The sequence below is a fragment of the Heterodontus francisci genome, chromosome 27, assembly GCF_036365525.1.
Source record: "Heterodontus francisci isolate sHetFra1 chromosome 27, sHetFra1.hap1, whole genome shotgun sequence".
In the NCBI taxonomy this organism is placed as follows: Eukaryota; Metazoa; Chordata; class Chondrichthyes; order Heterodontiformes; family Heterodontidae; genus Heterodontus; species Heterodontus francisci.
In genome coordinates, this window is record NC_090397.1 from 26,408,531 (window position 1) to 26,427,773 (window position 19,243).

The 19,243-nt window shown below is 43.8% G+C and overlaps 1 protein-coding gene across 3 annotated transcripts in view; it reads right to left on the bottom strand.

The window, feature by feature from the left end:
* LOC137384712 (proton myo-inositol cotransporter-like) overlaps positions 1-19,243 on the bottom strand; it is a 194,140-nt gene that overhangs the window by 28,183 nt on the left and 146,714 nt on the right. For all 3 annotated transcript variants that reach the window (XM_068059022.1, XM_068059024.1, XM_068059023.1), the window contains exons 5-6: positions 13,953-14,116; positions 12,347-12,467 (exon numbers count right to left, since the gene is read on the bottom strand). In XM_068059022.1, the coding sequence (XP_067915123.1) occupies positions 12,347-12,467; positions 13,953-14,116 (285 nt within the window). The remainder of the gene's footprint in view (positions 1-12,346; positions 12,468-13,952; positions 14,117-19,243) is intronic.

Below are 19,243 nucleotides of genomic sequence, written 5' to 3' on the forward strand. Positions count from 1 at the left end.
AAATAGTTCACTCTTTTGATAAGAGCAAAGTACTGTAGATGCTAGAAAGCTAAACTAAAAACAGAAAATGTTGGAAATACTCAGCAAGTCTGGCAGCATCTGTGGAAAGAGAAATAAGAGTCAGATTCATTATGGCACAGAAGGAGGCCATTTGGCTCATCGAGTCCATGCTGGCTCTCTAGAGCAATCCACTTAGTCCCACTCACCCACACTATCCCGATAGCCCTGCAAGTTTATTTCCCTCAAGTATCCATCCAATTTCCTTTTGAAATCATTCATCGTCTTTGCTTCCACCACTCACTAAAGCAGTGAGGTCTGGGTCATTAACACTCGCTGTGTAAAAAATTCTTTATCACATCCTCCTGTATCTCTTGGCCCAAAACCACAAAAAGCAGGACAACTCCAACCTACCTCCAATTACCGCCCTATCAGTCCACTCTCGATCAGCAAAGTAATGGAAGGGGTCGTTGACAGTGCTATCAAGCGATACTTGCTCAGCAATAACCTGCTCATTGACACTCAATTTGGGTTCTGCCAGGGCCTCTCAGCTCCTGACCTCATTACAGCCTTGGTCCAAACATGGACAAAAGAATTGAACTCCAAAGGTGAGGCGAGAGTGAATGCCCTTGACATCAAGGTAGCATTTGACTCAGTATGGCATAAAGGAGCCCTAGCAAAACTGGAGTCAATGAGAATCTGGGGGAAACGCTCTGCTGGTGGGAGTCATACCTAGCACAAAGGAAGACGGTTGTGGTTGTTGGAGGTCAATCACCCAAGTCCCAGGACATCACTGCAGCAGTTCCTCAGTGTAGTGTCCTAGGCCCAACCATCTTCAGCCACTTCATCATTAGGTCAGAAGTGGGGATGTTTGCTGCTAACTGCACAGTGTTCAGCACCATTCGCAACTATTCAGATACTGAAGCAGCCCATGTCCATATGCAGCAAGACCTGGACAACATTCAGGCTTGGGCTGATAAGTGGCAAGTTACATTCGCACTACACAAGTGCCAGGCAATGACCATCTCCAACAAAAGAATTTAACCATCTCCCCTGGACATTCAGTAGCATTACCATCGCAGAATCCCCCACTATCAACATCCCGGGGGTTACCATTGACCAGAAACTGAACTAGACCAGCCACATAAATACTGTGGCTACAAGAGCAGGGCAGAGGCTAGGAATTCTACGGTGGGTAATGCACCTCCTGTCTCCCCAATGCCTGTCCACCATCTACAAGGCACAAGTCAGGAGTGTGATGGAATACTCTCCACTTGCCTGGATGGGTGCAGGTCCAACAACACTCAAGAAGCTTGACACCACCCAGGACAAAGCAGCCTGCTTGATCGGCACCCCATCCACCACCTTCAACATTCACTCCCTTTACCACCAACACAATGATAGCAGCATGTAACATCTACAAGATGCACTGCAGCAATTCACGAAGGCAATGCCTCCTTCCTATATTAAATTAAAAGCAAAATACTGCAGATGCTGGAAATATGAAATAAAAACAAGAAATGCCGGAAATACTCAGCAGGTGTGGCATCATCTGTGGAGAGAGAAGCAGAGTTAACGTTTCAGGTCAATGACCCTTCATCAGAACCGACAAATATTAACAATGTAAAAGGTTTTAAGCAAGTAAAGCAGGGGGTGGTGCAAGAGATAACAAAAGAGGTGTTGCTAGGACAAGGTCAAAGAGAATAACTGACCAGAAGGTCATGGAACAAAGGCAAACGATATTTAATGGTGTGCTGAAAGACAAAGCGTTAGTACAGAGAGGGTGTGAATTGACCGTAAAGCACAAAGCACACCAAGCACAAACATTAACAAACAACAGAAACACTGGGTAGGCAAAGTAGAAACAAACTAAAAAAAAAACCAAATAAGAAAAAGAAAAAATAACATAAAAGGGGGTGGGGGGGAGAAGAGAGCGGGAGGGGCTCATCATGCCTATTAAACTCAATGTTCAGTCTGGCAGGCTGTACCATGCCTAATCAGTAAATGAGATGCTGTTCCTTGAGCTTGCGTTGATGTTCGCTGTACCACAGCAGCGATCCCAAGACAGAGATGTGAGCTTGAGAGCAGGGGAGTGTGTTGAAATGGCCAGCAACCGGAAGCTCGGGGTCATGCCTACGGACTGAGCGGAGATGTTCTGCAAGGCAGTCACCCAATCTGCATCTGGTCTCCCCATTGTAGAGACCACAGTGCGAGCAGCGAATAAAGTATACTGAATTGAAAGAAGTACAAGTAAATCGCTGCTTCACCTGAAAGGAGTGTTTGGGGCCTCGGATAGTGAAGGTAAATGGGCAGGTATTATACCTCCTTCGATAGCAGGGAAAGGTGCCCTGGGAAGGAGACGAGCTGGTGGGGGTAATGGAGGAGTGGATGAGGGTGTGGCAGAGGGAACGACCCCTTCAGAATGCTGACAGGGGAAGGGAGGGAAAGATGCGTTTGGTAGTGGCATCACGCTGGATGTGGCGGAAGTGGCGGAGGATGATCCTTTGGATCTGGAGGCTGGTGGGGTGGAAAGTGAGGACAAGGGAAACCCTGTCGTGGTTCTGGGAGGGAGGGGGAAGGGGTGAGGGTAGAGGTGCGGGAAATGGGCCGGACACGGTTGAGGACCCTGTCAACCACAGTGGTGGTGGTGGGGGGGAATCCTTGGTTGATGATAAAGGAAGACATATCAGAAGTCGTGGAAGGTAGCATCATCAGACACGATGCGTCAGAGACGGAGAAACTGGGAGAATGGAATGAAGTCCTTACAGGAGGCAGGGTGTGAAGAAGTGTAGTCGAGGTAGCTATGGGAGTTGGTGGGCTTATAATTAATATTGGTAGACAGCCTATCCCCAGAGATGGAGACAGAGAAGTCGAGTAAGGGAAGGGAAGTGTCGGAGATGGACCATGTGAGGGTGAGAGAAGGGTGGAAATTAGAAGCAATTAGAAATTAGATGCCTCCTTCCTAATTGGACTGAGAACATACTGGTCAAGGAAATTCTCCTGAACACATTTCAAAAATTCCACCCCTCCTTTCCCTTTCGCACTGATGTGCTGGGCTCCCCCATCATTGAGGATGGGGATATTTGCGGAGCCACCCTCTTCCAGTTAGTTGTTTAATTGCCCACCACCATTCACGGCTGCATGTGGCAGGACTGCAGAGCTTACATCTGATCTGTTGGTTATGGGATCGCTTAGCTCTGTCTATCGCATGCTGCTTATGCAGTTTGGCACGCAAGTAGTCCTGTGTTGTAGCTTCACCAGGTTGGCACCTCATTTTGATGTATACCTGGTGCTGCTCTTGACGTGCCCTCTTGCACTCTTCATTGAATCAGGGTTGGTCACCTGGCTTGATGGTAATGGCAGAGTGGGGGGCCATGAGGTCACAGATTGTGGTTGAGTACAATTCTGCTGCTGCTGATGGCCCACAGTGCCTCATGGATGCCCAGTTTTGCATTGCTAGATCTGTTTGAAATCTATCCCATTTAGCATGGTGATCGTGCCACACAACACGATGGACGGTATCCTTAATGTGAAGGTGGGACTTCATCTCCACAAGGACTGTGCAGTGGTCACTCCTACCAATACAGTCATGGACAGATGCATCTGTGGCAGGCTGATTGGTGAGGACGAGGTCAAGTATGTTTTTCCCTCTTGTTGGTTCCCTCACCACATGCTACAGACCCAGTCTAGCAGCTATGTCCTTTAGAACTCGGCCAGTAGTGGCGCTACCGAGCCACTCTTGGTGATGGACATTGAAGTCCCCCACCCAGAGTACATTTTGTGCCCTTGCCACCCTCAGTGCTTCCTCCAAGCAGTGTTCAACATGGAGGAGTACTGACTCATCAGCTGAGGGAGGGCAGTAAGTGGTAATCAGCAGGAGGTTTCCTTGCCCACGTCTGACCTGATGTCATGAGACTTCATGGGGTCTGGAGTCGACGTTGAGGACTCCCAGGGCAACCCCGACCCTACTATATACGACTGTGCCGCCACCTCTGCTGGGTCTGTTGCCGGTGGGACAGGACATACCCGGGGATAATGATGACAGTGTCTGGGACATTGTCTGTAAGGTATGATTCCGTGAGTATGACTATGTCAGGCTGCTCTCCCAACTTTGGCACAAGCCGCCAGATGTTAGTAAGGAGGACTTTGCAGGGTCGACAGGACTGGGTTTGCTGTAGTTGTTTCCGGTGCCTAGGTCGATGCCGAGTGGTCCGTCCGGTTCCATTCCTTTTTATTGACTTTATAGGTACAACTGAGTGGCTTGCTAGGCCATTTCAGAGGGCATGCACGAGTCAACATGTAGTCACATGTAGGCCAGGTCTGGAGTCATATGTAGGCCAGACCAGGCAAGGACAGCAGATTTCCTAAAGGACATTAATGAACCAGATGGGTTTTTACAACAACCGACAATGGTTTCACAGCCTTCATTAGACTAGCTTTTTAATTCCAGATTTTTTATTAATTGAATTCAAATTCCACCTTCTGCTGCGGTGGGATTCGAACCCATGTCCCCAGAGTAATACCCTGGGTCTCTGGGTTACTAGTCCAGTGACAATACCACTACGCTACCGCCTCCCCTCATTTCCCCTGTCCTGCTACCTTCAGGGATCTGTGGACATTCACTCCAAGGTCCCTCACTTCCTCTACACTTCTCAGTATTTTCCCATTTATTGTGTATTCCTTAGCCTTGTTTGACCTCCCCAAATGCATCACCTCACGCTTCTCCAGGTTGAATTCCATTTGCCACTTGTCTGCGCATCTGACCAGACCATCAATATCTTCCTGCAGCCTATAGCGATCCTCCTCGCTATCTACCTCACGGCTAATCTTTGTGTTGTCCGCAAACTTCTTGATCATGCCCCTACTTTTACGTCCAAATCGTTAATATACACCACAAAAAGCAGGGGACCCAGTACTGAGCCCTGCATAACGCCACTGGAAACAGCCCTCCAGTCGCTAAAAGAGCCGTCAACAACTACCCTTTGTTTCCTGCCACTGAGCCAATTTTGTATCCACCTTTCTGCATTTCTCCGGATGCCATGGATTTTTTTTTTAAACCATTCTGCCATGTGGGACCTTGTCAAAAGCCTTGCTAAAATCCATGTAGACCACATCAACTGCACTACCCTCATCTATCTTCCTTGTTACTTCTTCAAAAAATTCGATCAAGTTGGTCAAACAAGATCTTCCTTCACAAATCCATGCTGACCATCCTTCATAAAACCATGCTCTTCTAAGTGACAGTTTATCTGTCTCTCAGAATAGATTCCACTAATTTGCCCACTACTGAGGTTAGACTGACTGGCCTGTAATTTTTCAATCTATCCTTTGCTCCCTTTTTAAACAGAGGTACAACGTTAGCAGTTCTCCAATCCTCCGACACCACACCAGTATCCAGTGAGGATTGGAAAATGATGGTCAGACCTTCTGCTATTTCCTCTCTTGCTTCTTTTAACAGCCTAGGAAACATTTCATCTGGCCCTGGTGATTTATCAACTTTCAAGGATGCTAATCCCATTAATACTTCCTCTCTCCCGATGTTTATCACATCCAATACTTCACACTCCTCCTCAACTACAATATCTGCATCGTCCCCCTCTTTTGTGAAGACAGACGCAAAGTATTTATTGAGAACCACACCAACATCTTCCGCCCCTACACATAGTTTACCTTTTTGGTCTTTAATGGGCCCTACCTCTCTCCTTAGTTATCCTCTTACTCTTAATGTATTGAAAAAACATCTTTGGGTTTACCTTGATTTTGCCTGCCAATATTCTTTCATGCCCTCTCTTTGCTTTCCTAATTTCCTTTTTGATTGCACCCTTCCATTGTCCAAACTCCTCTCGGCTTTCTCGGTGTCGGACATAAGCTTTCCTTTTCTGCCTTTTCCTACTCTCTCGGCTCCTAGACATCCACGGGGCTCTAGATTTGGCCATGTCACCCTTTCTCTTTGTGGGAACATGTTTACCCTGAACCCCTTGAATCTCCCCTTTGAATGCCTTACGCTGCTCTGACAGTGATTTACCTTCAAGCAGCTGTTTCCAACCCACTTTTGCTAAATCACTCCTCAGTTTAATAAAATTGGCCTTGCCTCAGATGAGAATGCTAACTCCTGTTCTATCTCTGTCCTTTTCCATAATCATGTTAAAACTGACTGAATTATGATCACTACCACCAAAATGCTCTCCCACTGCCACTCCTTCCACCTGCCCATCTTCATTTCCTAAAACCAAGTCTAAAACTGCGCCTTCTCTTGATGGACCTGCTACATACTGGGCAAAAATGTTCTCCTGAATGTACCTCAAGAATTCTGTTCCCTCAATTCCTTTCACACTAAAACTATCGCAGTTAATATTGGGGTAGTTAAAATCCCCTATGACTGCCCTAATGTTTTTGCACTTCTCAGAGATTTGCCTACATATCTGCTCTTCTATTTCCCTTTGACTGTTTGGGGGTCTGTAGTACACTCCCAGCAGTGCGATTGACCCTTTTTTGGTCCTTAGTTCAATAAATATGGCCTCATTTGATGAACCTTCCAACATATCATCCTTCCTCACAGCTGTAATAGTTTCCTTGACCAAAACTGCCACTCCCCCTTCTTATCCCACTCCCTATCACATCAGAAAACCCTATAATCAGGAACGTTGAGCTGCCATTCCTGTCCCTCCTTAAGCCATATTTCTGTAATAGATATATATTATATTGCCACGTGTCTATCTGTGCCCTCAGCTCATCTGCTTCATTTGCTATACTCCTTGCATTGAAATAAATACCCTTGAGCACTGCCAAACTCTTTTTTTTGTTTCCTCACCTTTGTTTCCTCTGTCTTCCAGACTCATCCATTAATTTTCTGCCTTCCATTTTCATTTGATTTTGTCCCAACTGAGCCTACCCTCAGGTCCCCACCCCCCTGCCAAACTAGTTTAAACCTTCCCCAACAGCACTAGCAAAACGTTCCATAAGGAACTTAGTCCCAGTTCTGTTCAGGTGCAACCCGTCCGGCCTGTACAGGTCCCATCTCCCCCAGAGCCAGTCCTAATGTCCCAGGAATCTAAAGCCCTCCCTGCACCATCTTTTCAGCCACGTAATCATCTGTCTTATCCTTCTATTACTATACAAACTTGTGTATGGCACCGGGAGTAATCCGGGGATTCTTACTTTTGAGGTCCTGCTTGCTAATTTCTTACCTAGCTCCCTAAATTCTGACTGTAAGACCACATCCCTCTTTCTACCTATATTGTTGGTTCCAATGTGGACCATGACTGCTGGCTGTTCACCCTCCCCCTTCAGGATGCTCTGCAGCCGCTCAGTGACATCCTTGACCCTGGCACCAGGAGGCAACACACCATCCTGGATTCACATCTGTGGCCACAGAAATGCCTGTCTGCTCCCCTCACTAATGAATCACCTATCACTATGGCTCTTCCAGTCTTCCCTGTACCCCTCTGTGCAGCTAAGCCACCCATGGTGCCATGGACTTGGCTCTGGCTGCACTCCCCAGGTGAAGCACCACTTTCCTCAGTATTTAGAACTGAATACCTGTTGGAGAGTGAGATGCACTCAGGGGTCTCCTGCACTACCTGCTTGATTCTTTTTGACTGCTTGGTGGTCACCCATTCCCTCTGTCCCTGCATACTCTTAAGCTGTGGGATGACCACATCAAAAATGTGCTTTCCACGTAGCTCTCATCCTGATAAATGCACCACAGTGTCGCCAGCTGCCGCTCAAGTTCCAAAACCCAGTGCTCAAGCTGCCACAATTGACAACACTTCCTGCACGAATGGTTTTCCAGGATACGGGAAGTATCCTGGAGCTCCCACATAGCACAGGAGGTACACTCTTGAGGACGAAGCACCCCCTGCCATTCCTTCATTTATTAGTTGACCCTTTGCTACCGCTAAAAGAAACCTTACCAATACTACAACACCTTTGAATTAACAAAACCTTACTAGTACTGATAAATCCTACTAAACATCAATACAATTCATTAGTTAAAATAAACCTTACTCAAAAATAAAACTCACCAGCTACTCACTTGTTCCTTATTACTAATACTTAATTTTTTTACTCTATTAGCTTTTGAGACCCTCTCACCAAGCTATTTACACAAGCACCCGAACAGTAATGTACTAACCTAGCTATTTACTGATACTCCCTAATAGCAGTTACTCACCAACCAATCACCTGTGATGTTAGCGTTCCCTTTTTTATCCAACTCTAGTGCGCCTGAACTGCTCTCCGCTGTTTTCCCAGCAGGCATGTGCATTAGGCCGCGATTCTCGGGCTACATTTATCCGCTCCCCACTCTGTTCTTCCTGCAGGTCCGTTCCTCTCCGCTGCTCTCCCGGAAGGCAAGTGCTATTTGGAGGTCTATAGAATACCCTCAGTAGTGTGATCATACCCTTTTTGCTTTTCAACTCTAACCAAATGGATTCTTGCCCTTGTTCCCTACAACGTCTTCCCTAATCAGTTCTGCTACCCCACCTCCCTTTTTTCCTTCTCTATGTTTTCTGAACATTTTGTATCTGAATATTAAGCACCCAGTCCTCGCCATTATTATAGTATCTTTCCATTTTTGCCACATCACATTCTCACAGAGCTACTTGTGCTTGTAGCACACCAATCATATTCACCACACTTTGTGCATTCACACAAATGCATTCTAAATCTTTGTCTTTGTATTCCTCGCAGTCCTTTTTAGTCTGCTCTTATCTAATATAGTACTACTTCCTTCTCTAGGGCTGTCTAACACTCTCACGTTATGCACCTTATTCCTCTTTTCCCCTCCTATGGGCTGGTGACCATCCCCCTGCCAATTTAGTTTAAACCCTCTCCAACCACACTAGTGAACCTCACCATGACACTGATCACAATCCTGTTAAGATACAACCATCCCTTTTGAATAGGCGTCTCTTGCTTTTTCAGTCTGGTCCCAATGCCCCATGAATCTGAAGCCCTCCCTCCTGTACCATGCCTCAAGCCACACATTGATCCTGCCCATCTTCCTATTTCTATTCTTGCTGGCAATACAGTACTGGGAGTAATAAGAGTAAATATTTCAGTTCAGTGACCTCTCATCAGAGCTGGGCATGCTTAGAGATGTAACACTTTTTTCAGGGAAAGTGATTGGGGGGGGGTGGTGGTGCGGGGATGCACGGGAAGGGGAGGAAAGAACAAACAGGAAGATCTATGAAAGGGTGGAAGGCAGGAGAGATTAAATGGAAAAGGGATGATAGTGCAAGACAAAAAGACGGTAATAGGACAAGTAAGGAATCAAAAGTTGTGTTCAGAAGAGCTGTAAATTGGAAATGTAGAAATCACCATCAACAGCTGCCACACGAAGAAAGGGCAGAAGTCATGATCTGAAATTGTTGAACCCAATGTTGAGTCCAGAAGGCTGTCAAGTTCCTAGTCAAAAGATGAAGTGCTGTTCCTTCAACTTACGTTGAGCTTCCTTGGAACAGTGAGGCTGAGGACAGAAAGGTCAGCGTGCAAGTGGAGCAAATAATGAAAATGACAAGCGACTTAAAGCTCAGGGTCATGCTCACAGACTTAATCTTTTTCTAAAATTCGCTCATGCGATGTGAGTGTTGCTGGCTAGCCCAGCATTTACTGCTCATCCCTAATTGCCCGCGAGAAGGTGGTGGTGAGCTTTCTTCTTGAACCGCAGCAGTCCTTGGGCTGTCCTTAGTTTTATCCCCTTAGGTCCCAATCTCAATGAATATTGGACTAGGCACAATGCTGTGCTTTTCTTCAATCGCCTTCACATCCACTTCTTTGTCCAGGAATCTTCCACCTACACAGCAAACCCTTTCCTCATTTTCAGCATTCTCCTTCCACATGGACCCCTTTATCTACTCTCTTACCCTTTTTAGATCCATTGGCAGTCTCAATCTCTCTGCTCCCCTCACTCATTCTAACCTATCTTCCACTGAACCTGCAGCAATCTGTTCTCACAGCCAACCCCAACATCAAACCTGCTGACAAGGCTGGTGCTGTTGTTTTTTGGCGAACCAACCTCTACCTAGTGGAGTGAATGCCAACTGTTTGACACCTCCTCCTAGATCATGACCCTATCACTGAACATCAAACCACTGTTTCCAAGAATGTTCACTGACCTATCTCTTCTGGAGATCTTCCCTCTACAGGCTCCAACCTCACAGTACCCCAGCCCTGAACAGCCTGCTTCTACCTCCTTTCCAAGATCCACAAACAGGACTGCCTTGGTAGACCCATAATTTCAGCCTGTTCTTGCCCCACAAAGATGCTTTCTTCTTAGCTCGACACTACTTTTTCTCCTTGTCCAGTCTCTTCCCACCTAGAACCATGACGCTTTCTCTGCCACTTTAACAGTTTCCTAGCCCTATCCTTCTTTTCATCATGAATGTCCAATCTCTCGACACCTCCATCCTTTACCAGGACTGTTTGAGGGTCTTCCACTTCTTCCTTGAACAGAGGCTGACCTGTCTTCATCCACCACCACTCTCCTCCCCCTAGCTGAACCTGTTCACACATTGAACAATATCTCCTTTAACTCCACTCAATTCCTCCAAATAAAATGTGTTGCTATGGGAGCCAATATGGCCTGCCTTTTCATGGGCTATGTTCCCTCTCTCACCTTTTTCTCTTGTACATTGATGACTGTATCGGTGCCATTTCCTGCTCTCATTGAACTGGAAAATTTCATCAACCTTGCTTCCAATTTCCACCCTTCTCTCTTGCGTTCACATAATCCATTCCTGACACTTCCCCTCCCTTCCTTGACTTCTCTCACTCCATTGCTGGGGATGGGCTATCGACCAATATCTACTATAAGTCCAATGACTCCCACAGCTGCCTTAACAACACTTCCTCACAACCTGCTTCTGGTACAAACTCTACTCCATTCTCCCAGTTTCCCTATTTCCATCACTTCTGTTCTGAGGATGCAACCTTCCATACAAGCACTTCGAATATGTCTTCTTTTTTCCTCAATAGAGGATTCCTCCCACCATAGTGATAGGGCCCTTGACTGTGTCTGTTCCATTACCGCACTTCTAGACTCACCCCAAAAACCTCTGTTCAGTCCGCAAACGTGATCCCAAGCTTCTGGTTGCCTGTCATTTTAATTCTCTACTCCACTCTCACTCTGGCCTTTCTGACCTTGGCCTGCAACACCGTTCCAAAGAAACTCAATGTCAGCTTGAGGAACAGCACCTCATCTTCCAACTAGGCACTTTACAGCCTTCTGGCCTCAACACTGAGGAGCTCAACAATTTCAGATGATAACCTATGTCACTTTTATTGGATGGCAGCTGTTAGTGGTGATCCTGCACAAGTTACACCTTCTCTGGACACGGGTTCTGTTTCTTTACTTGTCCCGTTTTACCATTTTTTTGCCTTGATATAGTACCTCTTTTGTCATTTACTGTCTCCTGCCTTCCACCCTATCCCATTTTCCTGCCTTCCCTTCCTCGCTTAAAAATTGTTACATCTCTTAGCACTTCCAGTTCTGACAACGGGCCACGAACCTGAAGAACAGAATTGTTAGAGCAAAGAATGAGGCCATTTGGCCAGTCGTTACCTAGTGCCACTGCCCCACCTTCTCCCCATAGCCCAGCACATTCTTCTTTTTCAGATAACAATCCAATTCCCTCTTGAATGCCTCGATTGAACTTGCCTCCACCACACTCTCAGGTAGTGCATTCCAGATCCTAACCACTCGCTGTGTGAAAAGTTTTTCCTCATGTCACCATTGTTTCTTTTGCCAATTACCTTAAATCTGTGCCCTCTGGTTCTCAATCCTTCCACCAATGGGACCAGTTTCTCTCTATCAACTCACATCTTTCCTAAAGTGTGGCGCTTTTAACTGTTTCTCGCTTCATAGATACTGACAGACCTGCTGAATATTTGCAGCATTTTCTGGTTTTTATTTTATAGTTTTTTGTGGCTTTGTAATCCTAGGTTCACTTTTACTTTTTACTAGAAATGAGCTTGTTGCTAATCTTACTGTCTATGTTATGGTAACTTCTCAGTCCTAAACACTTTTGAACACCAGCAGTGCTCTTAGGTATAATAGTTATCCCAGTCTTAAAATGTCTTTGGCATCAGCTCATTTTTGTCAATTGCTATCATTCCATCCAAGAAGCAAGTTTAAGGCAGTGCACAGAATGAAACTGATGTCAGTGTCAATTAACAAATTTGCTGCAATTTTCAGAAGGGCCAAAAGATAACTGTAGTCTGTATTGGTTCCGATGAACGATTGTACATTTCTACATCTATGTGACAGATAGCACTCTGACAAAAATGGAGTTTGGTTTACAATGTAAAGAAAATTTGCGTTTTTAAATGTAACAGAGAGAACACTCACTTGTATTGAACACAGCTGGCATTATGGCCTGATGGGTCTCTGGGGTGGAGAGTTACAGGTGGTGAAGCCTGGGCTGATAACAAAAATCCAACTGCTAGAATTGCAAGGCTAAATGCTGTGCCTGTAAAAATTCACAGAAACCATCAAGAAAACCTTCAAGCTGAGCAGGTAAATAACTGCATCGCATGTTTATTCCCTTTATGTGGGTAGGCAAATAATTTGATGCCCAAACACAAAACCTGTAAGTAATGCTAGCAAGCTACCCAGAATAGCTGGTGGAGAAACCACACAGGGAAGTACCCTTTTCTCTGTTTTATCATTTTTCATAGTCGGTATAAGTTGCCGGTCCTCTTCAGCCCACAGCACTAACAATAACAAAGAATGCTGCAATTAAAGAGTGAATCTGAAGACCTGAATCATTAACCTCTGACCTCGCCACAGATGCTGCCTGACCTGCTTTTGCTTCATATTTCCACTACCTTCAATTTTTCACTTGTTGTTACGAACAATCTCTATATTTATTGTTCAAAAGCATTGACAATTAACTTGTATCATCAATTTCAGTTTGTTGAGACGCTGGAATTGTGGCAAGCTGAGCACCACCAGAACATCCAACGTGCAACAGGTGGTTGTTGGGTGCAATACCATGTAAGAAAACAGATGAGCAATTTGAATGCTTGGTTTTCTGATTGCAGTTAGCTGCTCCCCAATATTTCTTGCTGCTTCTAATTCATTCACATTTAGTCACATTGATACTTAACTGGCTCAAATAATCAGTTACATTGTTACCAATTTTTTTTGCCCTACCAATATGCAGCACTGAGGTGTCGTGTCTTGCTACAGACACACTGAAGATGTATGGAAATTATACACCAAGATGTTACCTCCATGTATGTTATCATTCAGTCTTTTTCAAAAATATATTTTTATTTAACTATTCGATTAAAGTTCAGAAATGTGCTGCTGTAAAATGTGCAGAAATATAAAGGTGCAGAATCGAATACTTCTTTCACTGCATCACCAGCATCTTCAGAATAGAGTAAAACTACATCTGCTCAATCCCACCAGGTGGTGTAGTCAGAACTTAACACCCAAAATTAACTGTTTTGAAGCCAAATTGTCACTGGCTTGATTTCTAATTCAAATAAACACTAAAAACATTTGTATCTCTCCAGAGTCCTCACAACATCATAATCAAGGGAAAAAGTTTAGAAACTGTAGTATAACGTAATATAGGGTTGTAACTGGACAGAATATGTAAATAGACGGTGAGCATCATCAGAAGTAATGCAATAGAATTTGTACTAAACTTCGTGTGGAGTGTAAGCAGAAGCCATAGATGCAAGACGTGTAAATAAACTCCTGTTCCTGTAACCATCACTCTTAGATATTCTGTACTAAGCCTTAAAAGTTATCAGAATATTACAGAAATAAGGCTGTATACTCAGGCAGAGACCTTGCAGTAATTGTTAAGAGGTGACACCACATACATCAGCCTTTTTGAAGTGTAGCCTCATCTTGTCCTCATTTGCATTTCTTCTATGAATGACAACAGCTGCGATTTTGTTATTATGAATATGTAGATTCAGAAAATAAATTTACCAACCTGCGAGACTGGCCAAGGTGAGCTTTCTGCGTCCTACCTTCTCAACAAGCCAAACTCCAACCAGTGTAAAAACAAAGTTTGTGAATGCTGTGACTGCTGCTAACCAGATTGCTAATCTGTCATCTTGAACTCCTGCCATCTGCAATATGGTAGCACTGTAGTACCTAGAGGTAACAAAGGGAAGAAATTTATCATTTGTAGTCTAATATTAACTATTAAAATTTGCGGTATTTGTACTGCATAACTATACAATCATGGTTCATTCAGTAGGATAAAAAGAGAGCTAATAAAAGAAAGGGGAAGATGGTATTAACAACTTTATTCTTTTAAGCCCTTGAAATTTGTTTCAAATGTCAATCCCTTTACACATACAATGCTTTCATTAAAATAATACTGTTGGGTTTTCAGTTAAATGTATGTACACCATGTTCAGTAACCCTGATGAAAAGGCACCTTCAGTGTAAGTTTAAAAACAGATTACACTGAATCTTTCTATCTAATGCTGTTTTAAAACTAAGTGGGGTGAAATTTGTCTACAGCAGCGCATGAAACCAGCTTTGCAGTGAATCGGCTGCCATTTTTTTCACTGCACGCAATCTTTCCAACGAATGTCACAGAATGCATTTTTGAGACTCATTTTCTAGACTCTTATTCACTTTTACTTGGTTTGAAATTAAAAATCTTGGCAATATTTTGCAAGTCAGTAGAAAACTGGCGGTGAAAAGTCGGCTGCCGATTCACTACAAGGCCGGTTGGTACTGCTGGCATAGACCAATTTCACCCTCAGTATCTTTTATACTGAACAAAGCTTAACCCTTTTGAGATTAAATTGCTAAGAGTTTCTTTATATGAAATCCATTTCATGAATAATAAATATCAGAACTCCAGTACTTAGCCACAAATTTGTGTTGCATTATTGAGGTTAAAACTGTCATTATAAATATTCCAGTTTCCAATGCTGTAAGTTTTGAAAACTGTAGTGTGATAAGTCAAAAGTATTCCTTTATTAAAAACGAAAGTATTATTAAATATTTCCTATAATGTTTCATACTTTCAAAGCTTTAAACAAAGTTCCATAAGCCTTCCAGTTGAACAAAAAAATGCAGGAAGGTAGCAATGGGGCAAATAGGTTTAAGATGGTGCATAATATATTAAGCAGCAGGCTGCAGGAGCACCTGCCTAACAGTAACTTGATGAGGAACAGTCAGCATGGATTTAGAGGATCTCCCCTACAAACCTCTGAGGATGCAGATAAAATAAGTAGTGGTCTCGCTATGATTGTAGCTTATTTATGCTTTCAAAAGGTTTTTGACAAATTCCTACATCAAAGATGGAACTAAAAGCCACAAAGATCAAAAGTAAATTTGAAACTGGATAAGAAATTGGTTTAAAAAAAAAGAGCAATTTATTACAAGCATTAGATGTGGCTTGCATGGAGGGAAAAGAGGAAAAGCATGAAGTGGAGCCAATGCATCAATGCTTGTACGCAATTCTAATCTGCATCAATAATCCAGATACCAAAGCAAATTGGTTCGCAGTGACTGAATAAATTAAATTCTATTTTTAAATCATGGAATTCTAAAAGGTGTTTGAGGGTCAGAAGGGTCACATTACAGACTCCACAAGTGCTCCAAAAATGCTGCGGTTTCATGTACACAATTTTTTTTTTACATGGGTCTGAGTCACTGTTTCCCTTCCAGGATGAATTTACAAACACATCATCTCTAACATACTGCCAAATAAATATCACAATGGCTATAATAGGATCAGATCAAAAAAAAGTATGTGATGGCCAGAGAATACTGCTAAGTAAATACAAGAGTTGTGATGATCAGAATCACCAAATAATTCTTTCAAAATTGCTCCTAGTCACTGTACCTCTTGTGATATTTCTTGAGCATTGTAACACTCAAAAACTGACAAACTTGCTAGGGAACTGCTGATAGCTGATAGCTATTTAATTTTTGATCCAACAGTAACATTAGCAATCTTTACAGTAATTGATAGAACAGAAGAATTAGGAGCAGGAGTAACTGTCCTTTGAGCCTGCTTTGCTATTCAATAAGATCATGGCTGATCTTCTACCTCAGCTATACCTCCCTGTACTATCCTCATATCCCTTCATTCCCCTAGTATCTAAAAATCTATTAATCTCTGACTTGAATATACTCAACGATGGAGCATTCGCAGCTCTATGGCAAAAAATTCCAAAGATTCACACCCACTGAATGAAGAAATTTCTCCTCATCTCAGGTCTAAATGGTGTCAGGCAAACCCCTCCCCCCACCACCTGCCAAGACTGAGGCACACATTATTTCACCACATGAACAAAAACTCAGAATTGCAAGTCCTGACTAGAAGGACATTTGCATAGTACCAGACAATGTTGAAACAATGGGGACCCAATAGTTGCTTCCCCAATACACAGAAGCGGTCAGACCAGTTTCAGTCACATGACTAACTGGCTGTTGCAGAGGTCTGAACTGAGAGTTTTAAATTGGAGAAAACAGGATTTGAACTTAGACAAAGCCGTGTGCTCATGGAGTGAAGGCTGTGCTCCTGGAATTGAAGCAAAACCCTCTCCTGTCTGCCTGCCTCCATCTCTTTGCCACGGAACTGAATCTTGTGAAGACACGTAAACGCAGAGAGAATAAATCTCCTATGTGAACAAGGTTTACAAAGAATACGGGGCCCCAATGAAACGCAAGACCATATCTTGAATCAAGGACTACTGCGAGCTCGAGAAACAGTAACAAGATATTGCCTGAAACTGTTGTACTTATCTTTTCTTCTGCTCTTTTCTGTCCCTATTTGCATGTGTGTATCGCGTGTGCATGCTAGCGTGGGTGTGTCGTATACCCGTAGGTGTTAACCGTATTGGAGTTTCAGTTTAAGGTTTAATAAATTTCATCTTTCTGCTTTAAACCACAAAAAGCCTGTTTGTGCTCATTTCTTTGCCTTAAAATTGGAAAGTTGTGAACAAGGATTCACAAACGGGGAGCTCAAAACACTGGTTAAAATTAAACCCTGTTACAATAAGACCAGGTGAAGATAGTAACAAACCCATAGACATCTTTCGCACCTGGTCTTAACAATGGTCAACCCCTTTCTCAGACTGTGATCCCTAATTCTCAACTCCCCAGCCAGGGGAAAACATCCTTCCAGAATCTACTTTATCAAACCCCTTAAAAATTTCATGTTTCAATCAGATCACCTCTCATTCTTCTAAACTGGAGGGAATATAGGTCCAGTCTGTTCAATCTGACCTTATTAGATAATACCCTTCTCCCAGAAAACAGTCCAGTGAGCCTTTGTTGCACTCCTTCGAAAACAAGTACATCCTTCCTTGGGTAAGGAGAACAAAACTATACACAGTATTCCAGGTGCAGTCTCAAAGGCGCTTTATAATTGTAGTAAGACTTCTTTTACTCTTATACACCAATCCTTTTGTAATAAAGGCCAAACTATTTGCCCTCCTAATTGCATTTTGTTTTTCTATTTTTCCTACCAAAATGGATAATATCCCATTCTCCATATTATATTCCATCTGTCATGTTCAGGCTTACTCAATTTTTTTTATTCATTAATAGGATGTGGGCATCGCTGGCTAGGACAGTATTTATTGCCCATCCCTAATTGCCCTCGAGAAGGTGGTGGTGAGCCGCCTTCTTGAACAGATTCAGTCCATGTGGGGTAGGTACACGAACAGTGCTGTTAGGAAGGGAGTTCCAGAACTTTGACCCAGCGACAGAGAAGGAACGTGATATCGTTTCAAGTCAGGATTGTGTGTGGCTTGGAGGGGAACTTGCAGGTGGTGATGTTCCCATGCAACTGCTGCCCTTGTCCTTCTAGGTAGTACAGGCTGTGGGTTTGGAAGGTGCTGTCTAAGGAGCCTTGGTGCGTTGCTGCAGTGCATCTTGTCGATGGTACACACTGCTGCCACTGTGCGTTGGTGGTGGAGGGAGTGAATGTTTGTGGATGGGGTGTCAATCAAGTGGGTTGCTTTGACCTGGATGGTGTGGAACTTCTTGAATGTTGTTGGAGCTGCACCCATTCAGGCAAATGCAGAGTATTTCATCACACTCCTGACTTGTGCCTTGCAGATGGTGGACAGGCTTTGGGAAGTCAGGAGGTGAGTTGCTCCTGTAGGATTCCTAGCCTCTGACCTGTTCTTGCAGCCACGGTGTTTATATGGCTATTCCAGTTCAGTTTTTGGTCAATGGTAACCCCAGGATGTTGATAGTGGGGGATTCAGTGATCGTAATGCCATTGAATGTCAAGGGGAGATGGTTAGATTCTCTCTTGTTGGAGATGGTAATTTCCTGGCACTTGTGTGGTGCGAATGTTACTTGCCACTTATCAGCCCAAGCCTGGATATTGTCCAGGTTTTGCTGCATTTCTACACGGACTGCTTCAGTATCTGAGAAGTCGCGAATGATGCTGAACATTATGCAATCATCAGCGAACATCCCCACTTCTGACCTTATGACTGAAGGAAGGTCATTCATGAAGCAGCTGAAGATGGTTCCCAGAGCTGAGATGATTGAACTCCAACAACCACAACCATATTCCTTTGCGCCAGGCATGACTCCAATCAGCGGAGTGTTTTCCCCGATTCCCACTGACTCCAGTTTTGCTAGGGCTCCTTGATGCCACACTCGGTCAAATGCTGCCTTGCTGTCAAGGGCAGTCACTCTCACCTCATCTCTCACTTAACCTGTCTATAATCCTCTTGTAGCCTCACTGTGTCCTCTTCAGAGCTTGCTTTCTCACCTAACTTTGCATAGTCAGCAAACTTAGACATTGCACACACGGTCCCCTCTTCTAAGTACATAAGGCATGGTGAGAGCAGACAAAAGGTTAGAACAGAGAATTAGAGTGTCTAGTGTGTAGTGAAGGGAAGAGAGCTCCAGTAGCAGTTAGCCAGCAGGAGCAGCAAGCGATTGTTGCTGCAATAGCATGTTGTCAACTGGAGCAGAACAAGATACTCAAAATCTGGCACCAGAATCAGATCTCATGAGAACAGAAGAGCTGTACATGAACAAATTTTACAAATGTACATCACTGCCAAATTGTTCAGTGAAAAACAGGCTAACAATGCTTTTACTGAGTTAATTACTTCCCTCACAAGCCTGTTTCTGCATTGTTATTTAACCATTTCAAAATACCCTGAAGTATATAATGGTCCATCACTCTCAGACAAACCAAACCGTCACACGAAATGTCAAAGCATGGGTTCTATTTCCAAAAAGTAAATAATGAAATATCACTTTACTGTATAACACGTTAGT